Source organism: Oryzias latipes, chromosome 24, assembly GCF_053564925.1.
Source record: "Oryzias latipes strain Hd-rR chromosome 24, Olatipes_Hd-rR_3.1".
NCBI classification, from domain to species: Eukaryota; Metazoa; Chordata; class Actinopteri; order Beloniformes; family Adrianichthyidae; genus Oryzias; species Oryzias latipes.
Genome location: NC_136260.1, coordinates 14301235 through 14321639, shown reverse-complemented (window position 1 = coordinate 14321639; position 20405 = coordinate 14301235). Strand labels below are relative to the sequence as shown.

Sequence of the window (20405 nt, the reverse complement as noted above, 5' to 3'; positions counted from 1 at the left end):
AGCAGAGCATTATGCTTTATTTTTCCACAGTGTAATAAGGGGTGGCCATTGTGCGGTGGGAGAGTGGTTGACCTCTAATTGGAAGACTTCCCACCCATGTCTCAGTGTCCTTGGACACCAGTGTTCAGAGCCGCCATCAGTATGTGAATGTGTTTGTGAATGGGTAATGGGGATTGGGATTGAATAGCGCATTGGGTTGTCTAAGAAGGAAGAAGAAAGTGATGTATAAGTATACGCCATATGCTGGTCTGATGGTTTAATATAAGGTAATGTGCTGGTCTGCATGTGGGTTGTGAGAGGAACTTAGTGTTTCTAACAAATGGGAGGTTTGATTAGTTAAAGCTGCTTGCAACTGACGAATGGTGTATAGAGGCATACCTGCCTCATATTTTTCACCTGAATGAACTGAACACACTGATAAGATTAAATGATAATCTGTTTACCAGCATAAATAAGACAAATGGATTCCATTTAAAAGTTTAGAAAAAGATGAAAGTATGAAAGAGTTTAAATGTTCCAAAATAATATAGAAGTGGACACAGGGTCTACATAGATGGACTTTGCTGGAGGATACAGTTTTTTTCTAAAATAATTGCTAAGTTCTTTTGGCTTTAGAACCTTCATAAAATTAAATAAAAAATGTTCAGAAGTCTCAGCATATGTCTTAACTGTAAACATTTTGTCATTTGCAGTACAGTATATTAAAAAAGTGGATTTTGGAAAACAAACTTATAAAAATACTTCCTCTTGAAAGATTATTTTACTGTTTCTGTCTGCTGTTCATTGTTAATAATTGATATGCTGAGAAAAATAGAAAAAACAATACTTGTTTTAAGGTCATTCTTGGTTTTATTTCTAATTAAGTGAGAATAAAGGCTTAACTTTGATTTCACGACAACATGAAAATTGAAACTAACCCCCAAAAATATTACATGATCAGCATAACTCAGTAATGGTTGTCAAAGGATCTACCATTGCTTTTATTGGCACATACTTTTTGTTTTGGTGCAACAATTTGTGATGTAATTGATGCAGCTTTGCTGCCACCTAGTGAACAAAGATCTAATTCAGAACATTACAAAAAGCAACACATATGATTCACAGTTTAAATATATTGTCACACACAATCATAAACCATTAAAACATACAACAACTGAAAAACTACAGAACCAGTTATAGAATCAATCAGGTTAAAATTACATTTTAATTTTAATTTTGATGCAGGAAACAACCGATATCCTTGTGGTTGCCAGTTTTGAGTCCTTATAAAATCAGTGATTATGAAAATGTTGTTCCTATAATTTATGAATCTTATAAATTATGAAAAGGTCTGAGGAGGAGAAGCCCTCATTTTGTGACAGTCCTAACACATGTTTTTTGTTTAAAACATAATTTTCTATTGAATCAGCACAGTTTGATTGTAACATGGAACATAATAACATGAAACATTGTGAATAATTTCAAAATTCTGGGGATAAAAGTTGTAGGATATCCGTGTGTAAAATATTACAATATAAAATATTAAACATGTATTAAACATTTGTATCAAACATGATTCATGTTGATTATGCCTGCAACACAATGGCAAAATAAACAGCTAGTATTTTGTTGCTTTGATGTCTTCCAAATCGATGATAAAGTGAATGAACTCTATTAGTACTTTATTTTAAAAATGTACTTAATCTCCATATTGTTTAAAGGACAAAAAAATGTGTCAACTTTGAGCCCCTGCCCCTATATGATTCTGTGCATGTTCCCTGGTTAAACATGTTAAATAAAATTGATGGGTAGTTTTGCGGTTCAGCTTAATTGACATTGAAGAGACTCTATAGCTTTTGCTTTCCCTATACTGAGTTAATGTTCCATCTGATTTATATTTTAGTGAATTTTATCGTCTTAAGATCTTTCTTGTTTTGCATTTTATTGGGTCCTTTGTTGCTGCGCGTAACTAAAAGAAGTCGTTAATTTTGGGCTGCAGGACTCCATTCCCTGTCAGAGTTTTACTACTTTATTTTTTGGGAAAATCTCGTCACAAGAGCTTCACTTTCCTTTCTGAGGCTAAAATTTGCCAAAGTAACTACAGCAAAGCCTGTTAACTTAATAAAAACCATCTGACCTGCAGTAATTAGTGCAGTAATACCCATGTACAATTTTGTAAAATGTAATCTAGGCCTATTAAACTTTTAACTTTATTTCAAGTTTAGATGAAGTTTCAGCTTAAACTCCTTTGGAGCTCAAGGTATTAAATCAGAAAAAAACAAACGAATTCAATGTAATTATCCAGCTGACTTACACAATCATCATTAGATTATATATGGCTCAAATTGCAAAATGCAAGTTTCTCTCTTCAGTGTTCTTTAGAAATTGTTTCCAAATGTAGAGAAAAGTAAAGAAATCTTACTGGTTTCATTGATTAACAGATGGGAGGTTTTTCGTTTCCTTGCAGGATGGCTGGATCTGTCATCTAAAAAAAAAAAAACTAAAAAAATAAATAAAGACAAAGTCACACTTAATCCATGTTCCGGTACTTTAGTCTATCTAAGAGTTTAAATATGTTCCTACCCCAGAGAAATGAATCAAAGAACCATTCTGTTGACAGCAGCAGAGTGACAAAAACATGACAAGAAACCATATTAGCTTCGGTATTACCATCCTCCTGAATTAGAATAAAATGGTTACATAAAATGCTCTAAACTTATTCTCAGATGCAGAAAATTCAATTAAAGTGTTTAATAGCCTCATTTAGCAGTATGTCTTATAAACAATGGAACAAAAGGTCGTTGAGGTTAACAACCAGGAAGTCTGGTTATAATTTTATCAAACAGTAAATCTTAGTGACAAACATTCCAAACAACACGAGATAATAGAGGTTTCTGTTGTATCTCTTTTCAGTTTGAAGATCTTATAAAACTGGGTTAGATCACAAATCAGACTGCATTTCATGAGTATCTGATCAGCGTGGTTTTTTCTGCAGCTTCTTTAATGTATCAAAACAACTGCTAGAGAGACTCATTTTGATAAATACACCTTAGACAACAATTTGAATCAATGTCATAAATTCATAAATTCCTTCATCTGGTAGTGATTGAAGATTTAAGTAATTTTGGGCTCATAGACGTGTTTAAGATGAACCAGCGCCGCGCCTGGATCGTTAGCGAGACCGAAGGAGAACATTCTATTTAGTATAAGCCTCTCCCCGTTAGTACGATCTGTTATTATATCTTTTATATTGATTTTAATGTTTTGTAATGTAAATAGCCTTTATCAATTGGTATTTACAATTACAATTATTTTAATTGATCACTTAACTGCAAATCCATCAGGACACATGTCCCACAATGCATTGTTTTGTCTTCAAGGCAGCTTTCAGTCAGTGCACTACTAAATTTCCAGCAGCGTTCGCTTAGGTTTTCCCCTTGCTCCGCCCCTTTTCTCGTGATATTTTTGTGATGATTGACAGATGATGTTGGAGCATAAACATACGTCACACACCAGGTGATCTGCGCAGCGTTTCGTTCAACTGGGTGATCTCAAACACGCTTATTGTGCATATTGGCTGCACATATTTGGTCTCATCAAAATGAATTTCCATCCTTTTTTTTTTAGCTTTTCTCTGATCTCAGGCATCAGTAACGACTGTTCTGATCTCCAGTGAACAGCGTCTGTTATTTTATGAACCAGTTTGAATTCAGTATAAAAATATATGAGTGGCTGACCGGCTGCTCTACAATAACTTGTGACCGGGGTTTAAATGTGCAAAAAGAAAGAAAATCCAAAAATGGTTACTGAATTTTGTTTCTCCTTTACTGATTTGTGGTTTAAAGAGTAAACTTAAAAAAAAATAATTCAACACGGTCTTAAAATTGGGAGCACATCCTCTCTGACTTCTCAACCTTAAAGTTCAATAAATCCAAGTCCAGTCCAGGTTTACTGACAATCATCTTCATCAACACTGAGGGTCTCAACTGTTTGAGAAGAAGTGCTGCCAAGTGTCCAGCAGTAAGAAGACAAGAGAAGCCGTGTTCAGAAGAACCATTGATGGATTTACAAAACTGTAGAATTAGAGTCTTCTTATGTGTTTAATAGTTACAACTCAACAGTGTTAACTGAACTGTGTTAATAGGGGCGTTTAAATTAGAAAACAGCAGATATAGAAGACTGAATAAACAGAAATGTATTACTAATTTACTTATTGATTTTTTTAACATATTTTATGTTATTGAATGAGAGTTTTATAAGAAAATTTTCTACAGAAATATTACTAATAGATTATAGTTAACAGTATATGTTCCATACAAATTTATTGGCTCAGACTCTCACAGGTTATGGGTGTGCCTTGAAGTTGTGGCCCTCCCTCAGCTAGACCATGCCTTCAGTGGCCCCCAGGCAAATTGAGTTTGAGACCCCTGCTTTAGACGGACCCCCACCTAACACATTTACAGTGCTGTTAATCAGCAGCAGGCCGAGTGCCAACATCCAAAAGAACAAAGCCAGGTAGAAAAAGTGGATAAAAAAGGGGACTGCACTGCATGCTGGTAGATTGTTATGCTTCTGTGGATTAGAAATGGCCGCCCCAACAATAAGCCAAACGTTTGCGATTAGGAGAAACAAGGCAATGTTTACGATGGAGACATGCCGCAAGAAAGACGTGGTGTTATTTGTTGCCTTTCTCCATATGACAGTTTCGATGATGAGACAGATGACTAGAGAACCCATTGATATGCAAATCCCAATGTAGGTGATGTTTTCCAGAGCAGGATCTTTAGGAACAAAAGGTGACATGAGAATGGAGAAGGAAGTGAGATGGTTGCAATTGCAGCTGACAGTGCCATTTTTGTGGTTCACTAAGATGCATCCTTGATCGTCCCATCCCCCAAGACCATTAAAGAGCCTGAAGTCCCAGAAAACACATTTTGGATTGTCTAAAGTATTGTTGAGAACATCGTATGATATGGAGATATTGTTGACTTTGCCACTGGACTGAATCAGTATGATTTTGCCATTGATGACGTTAGTTGATGAATTGGCTTGGTCCCTTGATGGAAGGACGATATTCATAGAGAAAAATGTTACAGCAGTTAATGACTTTCTTTTTTCATCAGAGTTTAGTATGTCCACCTCCACAGAGGAATTAAAGTCAGCATTGAAAGAGTTTGTGAAAGTAGTTTTGTTGAAAAATAATCAAATTTGTTGCAATGTTTAAATGCTCATCTTGAACTTGTGAGGTTATATTTTCAATAGACTGCAGTAATGCAGAACTACTACTATTTGCTTGAGACTTGGTTGCTTCTGCATTTTCAGAATCTTTGTTAAGCATAACCCATGACGTTCTGGCATCTTCACTGGTGAGGACGTCTTTGGTCAAAAGGACATTCTAAAAAGAAAAGAAATTAGTAATGATACATCAGAAGAATGTGCTACTGGAACATTGTAAAGGTTAGAACAGTGGTTGCCTCACTGTCACTGAAGCTCCATCTATAGGCAGTTTTGTAAATCCTATGTTTTTGGGTATCTGCACAATGGCATTAATGGTTGCAGGAGAGTCAGTTACTTCCTTGGATTAGTTCACAGTGACATTACTGAGTTTCTTTAAGAATCCTGGCAAGGTACTTTCCGTCAGTTTCTGAAAAGACAACAACATGGAAATAAAATTGTTTAAGATATAATTCAATTGATAGTTTCTTTTCTTTTTCAAGAAGTAGGTCTTTGTAGGATTCTTTGTGTCAATGTCGCACATTTTTCATTTTGTTAAGTAAACAATTTCAGGGCATATTCACACTAAGGTTCCTTTTCTGCTTTTCAAGATTTTTTCCTGCAATGCCAAAGCTCAGTGGTGCATTCAGGAGCCTATTTACAGCACACCGGTTGTTCTGTGCCAGACTCTAGTCACTAGGGTCTGGCACAGAACAACGTGCTGTGCCAAACGTAATGGTTACTGTGACTGTTTACTAAAATTGTGAATGAATGTTTTCTAAAGATAATCAATAATTAATAAGCACTGGATTTTGTTACTTGAATAGAATCTATTTTATCAGAACCGGATTTCAAAAACTGTAAAACTATCAAATGTATTAACTCAGTAGGGGTGGGATTATATAAGCTCGCTTCTTCCCACTCCTTTTCAAGCAATAAATAAAGCTCCACTTAACTTTAGTTAATTATCTCTATATTTAATTAAGCAAATGTGATTTAAGTGACTTTTTTGTTTTGTTTTGTTTTTTGTCTTTTTAAACTATGCATTTCAACATTTCTGTAATGAGTTTGATAAATATGTGTAAATTCTTTATTGCTTTGACTACAATGCTTGAAATAAATCAATAAATCAAATCAAATTAAAATCAATACCTGTTGGCTCCAAAAAAGCCCACATACATAACATGTCAACATGTACACAATACAACTGAAGTTCACACACACATTATGCATTCGAACCAACACGTGAAATATTTCATTTAATCACTCAAACTATTTGTGCAAAGGTGAGATAAAACAGACAAGGATTCTTGTGTTTTTCAAAAATACTATCAACAGCTTCTTTAGCCTTAGTCACATTCACACATATGGGGGGTTATCCGGTACCGTTGCTGTGGGTTTTTGGGTTTTCCAAGCACATGGAGGGTGGTAGGCAGGAGTGGTCCCAAGAAAAGCACAGAATTGTGTTGCAGTTCCCTTAAGGCTTGTATAGCCACCTTAACATCCTAAGACCTGGTGTTCACATGCATGGACATCACAGTTTGGGTTATATAACCACAGTAGTTAATTCTGCTTAATTGGAGCCCTGTGAATACATGTGTAGAGGGTTAGCCAAATATTAGCTTGGGTCTTCAGAACTTAAGGGACGTCATGAAAAACGGAACATGATATTTGCCTGCAGTTTGCCCAATATTTGCCAGCAGGCAGCCCATATCTACCCATAAGGGCAGTTGTGACTAAGGCCTTTAAGATAATGATTTATGAGATCCTGATGAAGATAAAAAATACAACACAGAGCAAAGAACAAAGTGAAGGAGAAGTTGTACTATGGAGGAGGATTGACTTGTTACTTTTATGACTGAGAGCTTATATGGAAAGTAAAAACATGAAAAAAATTGAACATAATAACCAAAATGAAGAGAATTAAAACATACTAACTAAACACAGAACACAGTTGTAATATTTGGTAAATAATTCTCATTATTTACCCAATATTATTGAGAATTATTATTATTATTATAAATTATTATTATGAGAATTATTTACCCAATAATTATGGATGAATGTATGTTGTACCAGTGTTTCAATGCAGTATGAACATAGAAGGCATAATAGAAGGCATTATAGCAAAGTAGAAACTTCTAAGAGTTTCTTAACTGTTTCATTATTGTGCAACTGTCAGACACAGTCAATTTGTTCTCTTTACATCAGGGAATACAAAACAAAAATAACTGAGACTTTAAATTACAAGAGCTGGGATCAGATTTCTTGAGGGAACACTCATTTATTTTTCAAAGACTTAAATCACCATCGACTTGTTTTTCTTTGTTAACTTTGTCCCTCCTTGAAAACAAAACAGGACAGGTGAGGCATCCAGGGATGTATGTGTGTGTTTCATGCGTGTACATGTGTTGTTTTCAAATGTTGAGGGAGAGACTTAGCTCAGGGATAAGTGCCACTTTCACACCTTTAATTGAAGGCTGTTGCATCATTATTTGTGTTTTTCCTAACAAACTTTATTAGTTAGATAAAACTGTACAGCTTTGAAAGGTAAATATCTCTTATATGTGTCTGGCAAGAGTGTTCTACGCCCAAATAATATTGATTTATATTTTAAAAAAAAAGCAGAAGACTAGTTTTAAGTAGAATCTAGCCCATTATCCAGCCATCCATTCCTTAATTTTTTTCCCCGCTCATCCAAGACCAGGTTGCCGGTTTAGTAAACCCAACTAGGTAAATCAAAACACAGCTGTAAACACACTTTAGGATAGCTGTAATCTACAATAAAGGTTTTATGGTAGACTATAAATACAATTTAAATGCTAGCAGGAAATGTAAGCAAGAGAGTAATGTACAACTGGTTGGCATAAATGTTTTTTTAAATATTGCTGCAAGGATTTAGGATATAAAAAGAAAAAACACATATAAGGTAAGACATGAGTTTGAACCTGTTTTTAACCTTCAAAATCGAATTCACATCACACACAAATCAAGTTTAATTCCAAGTGCTGGGTTCACTAAATTACACAAGTGCGTCCCACTATGTGCCTATGTGTGTGCCGCACAAACCACTCATCTGCTGGAAACAAGTTTTGTTACAACTTTCGTTACCAAAATTGATTGTCATGGTTTCAAAGACACAACGTGAAAAGCACACCTATACAATTAAGCAGGAATTGCTTGGCTGGTTAAATGTTTTACTTTGTCTTATGTATGTCCTTAAATGTTTACATTATGTGTCCATATCAGAAATTTAAGCAGAAACAATTGCGGTTAACAAATTTCTATTCCCTCATTGATTTGAAGCATACTCATAGTACAGGGTTCAAGTGTCAGAGACCCCCCGGGAGCTATGTGGTCAGGGTTTTCTTTTTCTTTTTAAGAAGCACTTGGCAAACTTGATTAAGATAATACAAATGTGCTCCAACATGAAGAAGTAATGTTTAGTGGTGTGTAGAGTAACGTAAAAACCCAGCATACCTTGAGTGAAGCATTTCTTTTTTATTAAAATTGAGCCAAAGCTTCACAATGGAATTCATTACAGGTTTTACAATCCGGTTTGGTCAAGAACATTACAACAACCACACGTTTTCCAAACTATCAATGGCCTACACAGGCTATAGATATAGATTACTTTTAAAGTGTTTTTGATGGAACCCCTCCTGCATGAGTGGGTAAGGGGTAAGGACACCAACTAAATGAAAGAAACCCCCAGAAGAACCAGACTTAGCAAGGATGGTTAGGTACCATGACCAGGAGGAGTCTGAGAGAACAGGAAGTAGACAGACAAATACTGAAACATTAGTGGGAAGATAAAGAAAGTAGCTGTAGCAAAAAGAGAAAGACATGTTGGACTAAAGAAATATATTAGTAACTGAATCAAATAGAGAGAAGGATAAACGTAGACAAACTTAGTTCACAGTATCTCTTAAGACAAAGGAGATGTGTTAGTAACTGGAACTATCAGAGAGATTAAATGGTAAATGGTGTATACTTATGTACACCTGTACCTGTAACTTCTATCACAATCTGTTACTCTCTGTTTGTGTGTTTTGTTCTCTCTCCTTTGTTTTTGTGCAGGTTGGCTGTGGCTCCTGGAGGGCCCCGCCTCTTCTCTTGTCTTCCTGAAGTGCGCTCAGCTGCCTGCACTTTAGTTCATTTTCTATTTAAGCTCACCTGCTTCTGCACTTTGGGTCACAGTAAAGTTTCTGTTGGTTCTCCATGTTCTTGTCTATTTGCTTGACTTGCTATGTTTGGAGTGGTACTTTGGTTAAATTGAATCATTCACTCACTCACTCACTTGCTTCTTCATTTCCTGCATTTGGGTCATCCTGATTCCCTGTAACACCTTCCTTGAAGGTCCAAAGTACTTTACAACCACAGTCCCATTCACACACATTTCAACACACTGATGGCAGCTCTGCTGAAAAACACCAGCACCAACCTATAACCACCAGGAGCAATTTGGGGTTCAGTGACTTGGACACATTGTGGTTGAGGTTGATCTCTCCAACTCTTCCCCATGGCCAACCCAGCAAGAAGAAAACAAACTCAAAAATAGTGTTAATTTTGTTTAAATACAGCACAAATACAAGTTTGTGACTACAACACAGTAAGTGCTGGTGTGAGAGGAGGCCTGGTGCATCCTAAACCAATCCCCAACAGTCTAGGCCCATATAGGCACACCTGAAGGGATGGCTTGAGGCCAGACCTACCTGTGAGAACTCTTAACTGTATCTTTTAAAAAAAGTAATGAATATAGTCTGGACTTAAAGATAGAAATTGCATCTGCCTCCCATACTAAAATAAGAAGTTGATTGTGCAAAAGTTGAGCTTACTAGTTGATGGTTCTGCAAATCTATGATACAACTGAGAGTTAGATCAAAATGTAATTAGTTCTTGGGGGTGAAATAAGTAGACATGTCTGTTATTTGTATAACTGGTCATGACTGTTTCTGTCTCAATCCTTATTGGATCAAAGTTACGATGATGCAACACTGGTTGGTGAGAAGGCTGATAAAGAGTCTTCTCAGAAGCACGAAACTCAGACAACGCCCATAAACCCAGCAGCTGTGGCTGAAGGTGTTCTCCTGGACATTTTCACTGTCTGTATTTTCTCTGCTTTGTTCATGACATGGTTTGCAGGGTTTTACAGGAGACCTGAGTCATGGAATCTGAAGCTGCTGTCAATTTCACTCAAGCTGTGATTGACCTACATCCGTGCTACGAGATTGATCACTTCAGCTACAAACTAACCTCAAGTCCATCTGTCATTTGCGTGATTTTATATTTCTTTCTTGCTCTGTTGTCAGTTATCACAATTTGTGGGAACCTCCTTGTGATCATTTCAATTGCTTACTTCAAGCAGCTGCACACTCCCACTCACTCCCTCATCCTGTCTCTGGCTGTGGCTGACCTGCTGGTTGGGATTGTAGTTTTCCCTCTCAGCATGGCGTTCTCTCTCAGCTCCTGTTTATTTTATGAGGGTTTGCTGTGTAAGGTACGGGACAGTTTCGACATCACGCTCAGCACCTGCTCCATCATGAATCTGTGCTGCATTTCTGTTGACAGATATTTTGCTGTGTGTCAGCCGCTGATGTACAAAACTAAAATCAACCAACATGTTGTTGTTTTCATGATCGTGGTGAGCTGGGGGATTTCTGCACTTATTGGGATTGGAGTGATAATTGCTGGGTTGAATGATGATAAGTGTGAGGGTTCATGCTTTATTGATATTCTCATGGCTAACACCATAGGGCCGACCGTTTCCTTTTACTTCCCGGTGATCATAATGTTGTGTATTTATCTGAAGATTTTCCTTGTTGCTCAGCGACAGGCTCGCAGCATCCAGATGGCAGCAAAGTGTGCAGCAGCTGTTAGCAAGATGGAGAGAAAATCCACCAAAACTCTGGCTACTGTTCTGGGAGTTTTTCTCTGCTGCTGGACTCCTTTCTTTTTGTGCATCACATTCTTGCCTTTTACCAGCAGTCCAATCCCTGTCCCTGTGATCGAAACACTTAACTGGCTGACTCTGTCAAATTCAATGCTCAATCCATTCATTTATGCATTCTTTTACCAATGGTTCAGGTCAGCCTTTAAAATCATTGTCTCTGGACAAATATTTCAGGGTAATTTTGCCAATTCCAAACTAAGCTGACTTGTTTAATTTCCCTTTTTTTTTAACCAATTCAGAGGTGAAATGTTAGCTACTATTTCTTTGCTCCCAAAGTTATAAAGCTGAGGTCAGCTGGTTGGACTTCACATTATTTTGCAATGTTTTCAAGTCATAGCAAGTTTGATTGTCTCTTTGTAATTTTTTAATGTTTTCTGAACATTTATTGACGAGTTAGTTAAAGCACCCCAGCTTAAGTATTTATAATTTCCAAAAATTAAAAATGCATTTATCCTTTAGGGCTTTGTTTTATTATTTATTTTTTGAAACACAAACCAAATGACACATTTCCAACAATAAAGTACAGTTTATTTAAAACTCCTTTTTAAGAAATTAAAGGGTGTGTCACAGAAACAGCAAAAAAGCATTAAACTATTATACTCTTTATGCTATAAAAGCTGTCCTGATAACAGTTGTTCTACTACTTTTTGCTTTCACAACATTATCCAGTCTGTTTAGTTCTTAGTCTTCACATTTTTATCTTTTATATTTTCTTGTTTATTTTGACCTCATTTAGTTTTAAGTTAATTTGGCTTTAAGTCTTTAAAATCCCACCTTTAACACTGTTCAGCTAGTTTCAATGTTTCTTGTTTGGTCAGTTATTTAAAATTCTACCTTGAAATGTTGTTAAAAACTATTGAGCTAATGTTGACATTTAGCAATTTAATTCATTGAACATTAGACATTATCTTAGTGTCATTCAACATTTTTAAGGACTTTTCCACATGATGTGCATTATTCAATTCAATTCAATTTTATTTGTATAGCCCAAAATCACAACAACAGTTTTCTCGATGGGCTTTGTATAGGTAATTTCTATAGCATAATTGGCATTATATTACATTTTAAGGTCATTTTATGACTTGTCTACTTTGCTCAGACCATCAAGCCTTTAATTTTCAAAGATTGTTCAACATCATTTGGTAGCCTCAAGGTTTGTTAAGCATGTTTTGCATTTATCCATTGTGAATTTCATCAACATCTGTTTAGCTGATTTAACAATTATGTGGACATTGTTAAATATCAGTTGGCTTATTTTCGTTTTCCTCAGTATACTAACGGTTGCTCAATGAACCAATTGGCACGGTTTGACATTTGGATTATGCCAACTATCTTGAAGTTGGATTGGCATTTAACTTGCATGTAAAGAATTTAGGATATTTATTAATATTGTGTTATGGTTTAAACCCCTTGATTCCTATTTGTGGAAGTATGCATCAATCCACTTCTGCCCAATATTATTACCTTAATTTAGTGTCTAGTTGAAAGCATAAACACAAGTGATTCTTTTTGTTTTTTTCATGGCTGTATATATATTAAAGCATCAAGGGGTTAACTCATTTTTAATTTTTTTGCATTTCTGCACTAAGCAGCAACCTTTTTTTAGCATGAAATATATCACAGTTTCTGTAGAAATGATTTATCTATACTTTTGCACTTCACAAGTTTTTATTGTCATTACTTGTGATGTATATTTATCACTAAAATGTATCAATTCTTTTTACCCTAAACCAACTTCCATTATTCTGTGCGTTCTACTTCGTCACCCAAACTTACTGTGACTTTTCAAGCTGTTGCAAGGCCAGGGATCTAAGGGGTACACGTCTGTCAAAAGATAAGGCCCCAACTTGGATGTTTGACACTTTAACATCTTAAAGGACAGTCTAAGAATGTAATGGCAATTTGTCTTTGTGTGAAAAAGATTTGTGGCTGTAGTTAACATTAGAGCATACAGTACGGAATCATAATTTATTATATAAACAGATTTCCACTCTTTGCAAAATGTTTTGTTTTCAGAAGTATTTTTAGACCTTGAAAACAACACTGAAACAGAAAGGTATTCTTTTTTAGCAGTGCACACACAGATCTACAGACACAAGCTAAAGTTACATCCACAGGAAAAGGCCTTTGCCATTAATCTATCAACCAATCTGCCTCTTTTTCCTATTGGCAGCTACTTTTGGACTGTCTGAAGTGGGGGTGTATATGGACAAGAGTCAGGTGATACGAGTGGAAAACAAGTGTCAGAAGCTGAAGGACGCCCATAAATAATTAAATGGCGGTTGGGTAGCTCGGTTGGCAAGGTGAGAGGCTACCACGCAGGAATTCAGGGTTCGATTCCCGGAGGGGAATAAACAATGGTACTGGTACTGGGGCAATTACCATATCAACGGCGAGCAATTAACACCACCCAGTGAGGGTCCCTATGCAAGACCCTTAACGCTACTGCAGCTCACCGCTCCCCCAGGGGATGGGTTAAATGCGGAGAAGAATTTCCCCATTTTGGGATCAATAAAGTATCAATTATTATTATTATTATTACTTGACAGGCCACCTCTCGCTAACCATCCAGATTGCATAATATTACACTCATTATATCATCCATCCATCTTTCTCCGCTTATCCGGAACCGGGTCGCGGGGGCAGCAGACTGAGCAGAGATGCCCAGACTTCCCTCGCCCCAGTCACTTCCCCCAGCTCCTCTGGGGGGATCCCAAGGCGTTCCCTGGCCAGTCGAGAGATGTAATCTCTCCAGCGTGTCCTGGGTCCTCCGCCCAGTGGGACATGCCCGGAACACCTCTCCAGGGAGGCGTCCAGGAGGTCTCCGGAAAAACAACAATGAAAGTACTAAAAAGCATTATTAAAAAGGAAAGTTTTTAAGCCTTTTTTAAAAGTACCAATGCTTTGTGGGGCTCTGAGGGATTGTGGAAGATTGTTCCAGAGTCGAGGGGCGGCAGCTTGAAATGCTCTGTCTCCCATAGTGGTTAGCCTGGTCCTTGGCTGATGAAGACAATGTGTGAAATTGGAACGGAGGACTCGTGAAGTGGCTTGCGGGAAAAGGAGCTCACTGAGGTAGGCAGGGGCAGTTCCATGGACACATTGGTGGGTGAGGAGACACAGTTTTTATTGAATTCTGGAACGAATGGTTAACCAGTGAAGTTACTGAAGGACAGGAGTGATGTGGTCAAATTTGCGTCTCCTTGTCAGGACCCTAGCAGCGCAGTTTTGGATGTGCTGGAGCTTTTCCAGGCTCTTGCCAGGAATCCCAACAAGGAGAGCATTGCAATAATCTAGTCCAGAGGAGATAAAAGCATGGATTAGTTTTTCTGCATCAGACTGGGTGAGTGAGGGGCGGAGCTTTGCAATGTTTTTGAGATGGAAAAAAGAGACTTTGGAGAGGTGACGTATATGATGATCAAATGTTAGAGTAGAATCGATTTTGACACCAAGATTTATTACATGTGAAGAAAGCGGAATGTTGTGACCAGAGACCAGAATGCTTTTGGTAGAGGATGTTTTGATCTGGTGAGGATACCGATTAATATGGCTTCAATTTTGTTGCTGTTGAATTGGAGAGAGTTTTCAGCCATCCATGCTTCTATCTCCTCGAGACATGCCTGGAGGGCAGAAAAAGTTAGGGTGGGAGTGGAATTCATTTTTACATATAATTGTGTCGGCGTAACAGTGGAATGAAATGTTGTGTCTACGAATGATTTGTCCAAGTGGAGATATGTAGATGGTAAACAGTGAAGGTCCAAGAACAGAGCCTTGAGGAACTCCGCAGGTGACTGTGTGTGTGTGAGATTTAGCAGTCCCCAGAGCCACATATTCTGTCCTGTTTGTGAGATATGATTTAAACCAGTTGAGTATGTTCCCAGAGAGTCCAACAGTAGTATGAAGACGGTTAAGGAGAATACCGTGATCCACAGTGTCAAATGCAGCTGATAGGTCAAGAAGGAAGAGTAGAGATGGGGAGCCCTGGTCCGCAGCTATGAGTAGATCATTCATGACTCGGACCAGGGCTGTCTCTGTACTGTGAGCTGGCCGGAAACCAGACTGAAATTTTTCAAATAAGCTGTGCGTTGAGAGATGATGGTGGAGCTGAGCAGCGACAACTTTTTACAAGAACCTTGGACAGGAATGGTAGGTTGGAAATGGTTCTGTAGTTTCAGGGTTATCAGGGTCCAGTGCAGGCTTTTTTAAGTGTGGTCTTATGATAGCAGTTTTGAGAGTAAGGGGAACATGACCGGCTTGTAATGATTGGAAAATTATAGTTGTGATAATTGGACTGATACTTGAAATGCTGTCTTTGATCAGGGCTGTTGGGAGGGGGTCAAGTGAACAGGTTGAGGATTTCATAGTCCTTAAGATGGCCTCAACTTCTTTCTGTGTAGTTGGTGTGAATTCATAAGGGGCCCTTGGAGCTGTTGTTACAGTCGGGTTTTCAGATGAGGTGGGAATAGTAGTAGTGGGCAGGAAGTTAGATCTTATGGAATTTATTTTTTTGGTGAAAAAATCCATGAATCTATCACAGCTGCTGACACTAGCATTACTATGGGTAAGTGTGGGGGGTTTAAGCAGAGAGTGTATGGTGGAAAACAGCTGTTTTGAATTTCCAGTGTTGCTATTGATCTTGTGGGAATAGAACTTTGACCTGGCTATTGTAAGGGCTCTACAGTAGAGTTCTTGATGGTTTCGATAGGCCTCTTTGTGTACTGCCAGGTTGTTTTTTACGAGTCTTCGTTCCATGGCTCGTCCAAGTCTTTTAAGAATTCACAGTTCCTCTGTGTACCACGGAGCTGATCTTATTCATGACTTTATTTTAGATCACAATCTTAATGGCCTGTTTTTAACAGAGACTTGGAATTCTGGTGCACCAATCTCTCTGTCAGAGGCAACACCACCCCTTTTTAATTTCACAAATAAGGACAGAAAACAAGGCCGGGGTGGTGGGACTGCTGCAATTTTATCTGCAAGCATTGGCTTTAAAGACACCATGTTCAATGAATATTCCTCGTTTGAATACCAGGCCATTGTATTTAATAATCCCGTCATGTTGTTTTTGATCGTGTACAGACCTCCTAAATACAATTCATCTTTTATTTCTGATTTTTCTGAACTGCTTTCTTCAGTATACATAGATTTTAGAAAAATAATGGTTCTAGGTGATTTTAATTTACACATTGATGACCCTTCAGGAGTTCATGTCCATGATTTTATGAACATTTTAACAGTTATGGATTTTGTTCAACATGTGAGTGTGCCCACCCACAACAGAGGACACACTCTGGACCTCATTATTACTCATGGCCTGAAAGCCTCAGTGACTTCTGTTGTGGATGTGGGCATTTCTGATCATTCTTGTGTGTTTTTTAAAGTACACGACTGCATGATTGAGAAACCCCCTGAGAGAACCATTAGAAGGCGCCGTCTGCACCCTGAAGTGGCTGCAAACTTTATCTCACACTTGGAAAATCAGCAACCAACTCTTCCATATCCATCATTGGACGTATCAGTACAGCATTTCAGTAATAAACTCACTGGAATTCTGGACAAAGTCGCCCCATTTAAACTACAAACTGTTAAAGAGAAAGTTCCACCTCCCTGGAGAACAGAAGATGTTAAGAGACTTAAAAGAATGACAAGAAGGGCAGAACGACATTGGCGAAAATATAAACTCACAGTACATTACCAAATTTTTAAAAACACTCTAATACATTACAATAACTCGATTAAAAAGGCAAGGCAAGACTATTTTTCAAAGTTTATAGCAGAAAACCAGTCAAAGCCAAAAATCCTCTTTGCCACAATTGATAAAATAATAAACCCAACCTCTCACCATCCACCTTTGACAGTAAAACCTGTGAGGAGTTTGCAGTCCACTTCACCACTAAGATAGATGACATTAGATCATCTATCCTACAGGGAAGGAATCAACGACCCTGTGTTGACCTTTCTACTGCTTGTCCTCCTATTAGTGAGAAAACGCTCGACAGTTTTGTCTTGATTGACGCTGCAGCACTCATAGAAGTGATGTCCCAAATGAAAACAAAAACGTGGACTCTTGATCCCATCCCCACCTCACTTTTTAAGTCAGTTTTCACATCGTGTGAGGAGGAATTACTAAATATCTTGAACTGCTCTCTTCAGACTGGAGTCTTCCCTGCAACCCTAAAGACAGCTATAGTGAGACCCAGTCTGAAGAAGAGTGGTTTAGATATATCCGATCTAAACAACTACCGGCCGGTATCCAACCTGTCATTTTTAAGTAAAATTTTAGAAAAGCTTGTTTTTACTCAACTGAATGATTTTATTAATGAAAATAAAATTTTAGAAAACTTTCAGTCTGGTTTTAGATCTCATCACTCAACAGAGATGGCACTTGTCAGGGTCTTAAATGATCTCAGGTCCAATGCTGACATGAAGAAAGTATCTGTTTTAGTCTTGCTGGACCTGAGTGCAGCCTTTGACACAGTTGACCACTCAATCCTTTTAAACAGACTTCATGACATGGTTGGAATTACCGGGACAGCTTTTAGTTGGTTTAAATCCTACCTTACGAACAGAGATTTTATTGTTAATTTAAATGATTTCTCATCTGACTTGTGGGGTGCCTCAAGGCTCCATCCTGGGTCCCACACTTTTTAATCTTTACATGCTTCCACTCGGGGATGTCATCAGGAGACACGGCATTAACTCTCATAGCTATGCCGATGACACATAACTATATGTAGCCGTTTCTCCTGATGACACTGGACCCCTGGATAGCCTTTTACACTGTATTTTAGATATTAAAATGTGGATGGGAGAGAACTTTTTGCAGCTCAATCAGGACAAGACTGAAGTCTTGGTTATCGGTTCTGAAGCTGAGAGAGATAGGGTCCAATTTTATCTGTCAACTCACTTTATGAAAATATGTGATACAGTAAGGAACCTCTGTGTGATTTTAGATGCAGATCTTAGCTTTGAAAAACACGTCAATCAAGTAACCAAGACTGCATTTTGCCATCTCAGAAATATCGCCCGAGTGAGACCCTTTCTCTCTAGAGCCAGTGCTGAAATCTTAATTCATGCTTTTATTTCATCAAGATTAGATTACTGTAATGCCCTCTTTTCTGGGGTAAAGAAAACCACTCTCAATCGCCTGCAGCTAGTCCAGAACTCTGCTGCATGCCTTTTAACGAGAACCAGGAAGAGGGAGCACATTACACCCATCTTAAAATCTTTGCACTGGCTCCCTGTCAGCTTCAGAATTGATTTTAAGATTCTTTTAATAGTTTTTAAGACTGTCCATGGCCTAGGTCCTTCTTTTATATCAGATTTGCTTTTAGATTATGAACCTCCCAGAGCCCTAAGATCCTCAGGCGCGGGCCTGTTGATGGTCCCTAGAGTCAAGACAAAAAACCACGGCGAGGCCTCGTTTAGACACTACGGACCTCGTCTGTGGAACAGCCTGCCTGAGGATGTGAGGACCTCATCCTCTGTTGAGGTTTTTAAAAAGAAACTAAAGACTCATCTATTTAACTTAGCTTTTAATTAGATCTTATATGTGGTATTTTTACTCTTATATTTTATATGCTGTTTTATCAAATATTTATTTGTTGAATGTCTTTTAGTCTTTTTATATTCTAACTTATTCTAATTTATATTTTAGACTTTTTTTAGGCACTAAATCATCTTACCTTATTTTAATTAATATTTGCATATTTTACCTGTTTTTATATTTTAACTTTCTTATTTTATTACTTTTACATTTTAGACTGAGTGTTTTCTCACCCTTGGCCGGGGTGTTAATGTTCGGGCTCGAAGAGATTCTGTCCATGCTTGCCCTCTGGCACCTCTTGTTCCGACTCCCCGGGCTGCCGGGCCTGGTGCGCCCACGTTTGGTGCTCTGGGCCTGGGGGTTGGGGGTCTCTGGGGTGGGGGGTGCTGGGGATGAGTTGTGCTTGTGTTGCTTAGATGCTGACACCCCAGCCAACAGGAGGACAGGGCGGACGGGGCCTTCTGGGTTCTCTTTTCTTAAGCTCTGTTATTTCTCTTTTACTTGTGCTTGTTTTTGTGTGTTTTATTATGAGGGGCTTATTTATTATTTTACTTCATGTGTGGGGTTTGTTTTTATTGTATTCTTGATTGTTTTTAATGGAAAGCACCTTGAGCTGTCTGTTTGACATGAAAGGTGCTTTATAAATAAAATTAATTTGAATTTGAATTTAGTGAAAGAGATGGTTCTTGATTTCAAGGGTGCATGGAATTGCCGAATGTTATGAAGTGTAGAATTGTAGCGGGCAACTGAGGTGAGTGCTGATGGCAGAGAGAGTTTTTGTATATCCTCTTGTATGGCTGCATGGTTAATGTTTTTCAGGTTCCTGAAATATATTTCCCGTTTTGTGTTTTGATGTTGGTGAGCTAATGCTACTTCCAATGAAATAACCTTGTGGTCAGACACGCCCAAGTCATAAACTTCCATGCTGGTTATAGGGGCTGTGTCAGTGATAACCAAGTCAAGAGTGTGTCCTTTAGAGTGTGTGGGTTCTTTTACATGCTGTGTTAGCTGTAAGGTGTCAAGTAATTCCAAAAACTCGACAGCAGAGCAGTTTGTAGGAGTGTCTACATGTAAATTGAAGTCACCTAGCATGAGCGTACTAGGGGATGTTGCGCATAGCTCCTACTCCGGTCATACAGAGACCGGACAGCCCTCAGTAAGGCTCCCCGGACCCCATACTCCCAGAGCACCCCCCACAGGACACCACGGGGGACACGGTCGAACGCCTTCTCCAAATCCACAAAACACATATGGACTGGGTAAGCGAACTCCCACAATGCCTCCAGTACCCTCAATAGGGTGTAGAGCTGGTCCCCTGGTCCACGACCAGGACGGAAACCGCACTGTTGTTCCTGAATCCGAGGTTCGACTATCGGACGGACTCTCCTCTCCAGTACCCTGGCATAGACTTTCCCAGGGAGGCTGGGGAGTGTAATTCCCCTGTAGTTGGAAAACACCCTCCGGTCACCCTTCCTAAAGAGGGGAACCACCACCCCTGTCTGCCAGTCCAGTGGTAAAGTTCCCGACTGCAACGCGACACTGCAGAGACGTGTCAGCCAAGACACTCCTACAGGATCCAGATACTTGAGGTTCTCAGGGCGGACTTCACCCACTCCCGGGACCTTGCCACTGAGGAGCTCGTTGACTACCTCAGTGACTTCAGCCCGGGTAATAGACAAACCCACCCCAAAGTCCTCGCTCTCTGCTTCTTCAAAA

General features: G+C 38.5%; 1 protein-coding gene across 1 annotated transcript; it reads left to right on the top strand.

Moving 5' to 3' along the window:
- The first annotated feature begins 9454 nt into the window (after window positions 1-9454).
- LOC144990164 (trace amine-associated receptor 1-like) lies at window positions 9455-11514 on the top strand. The gene has a single exon (XM_078943057.1). It carries the CDS (start codon window positions 10361-10363, stop codon window positions 11348-11350), a length of 990 nt encoding a protein of 329 aa, XP_078799183.1. The 5' UTR covers window positions 9455-10360; the 3' UTR covers window positions 11351-11514.
- Window positions 11515-20405: the final 8891 nt, after the last annotated feature.

Bases quoted from the DNA above. Each gene is read 5' to 3' on its own strand.
- LOC144990164 (XM_078943057.1), top strand. From the start codon at position 10,361: ATGGAATCTGAAGCTGCTGTCAATTTCACTCAAGCTGTGATTGACCTA.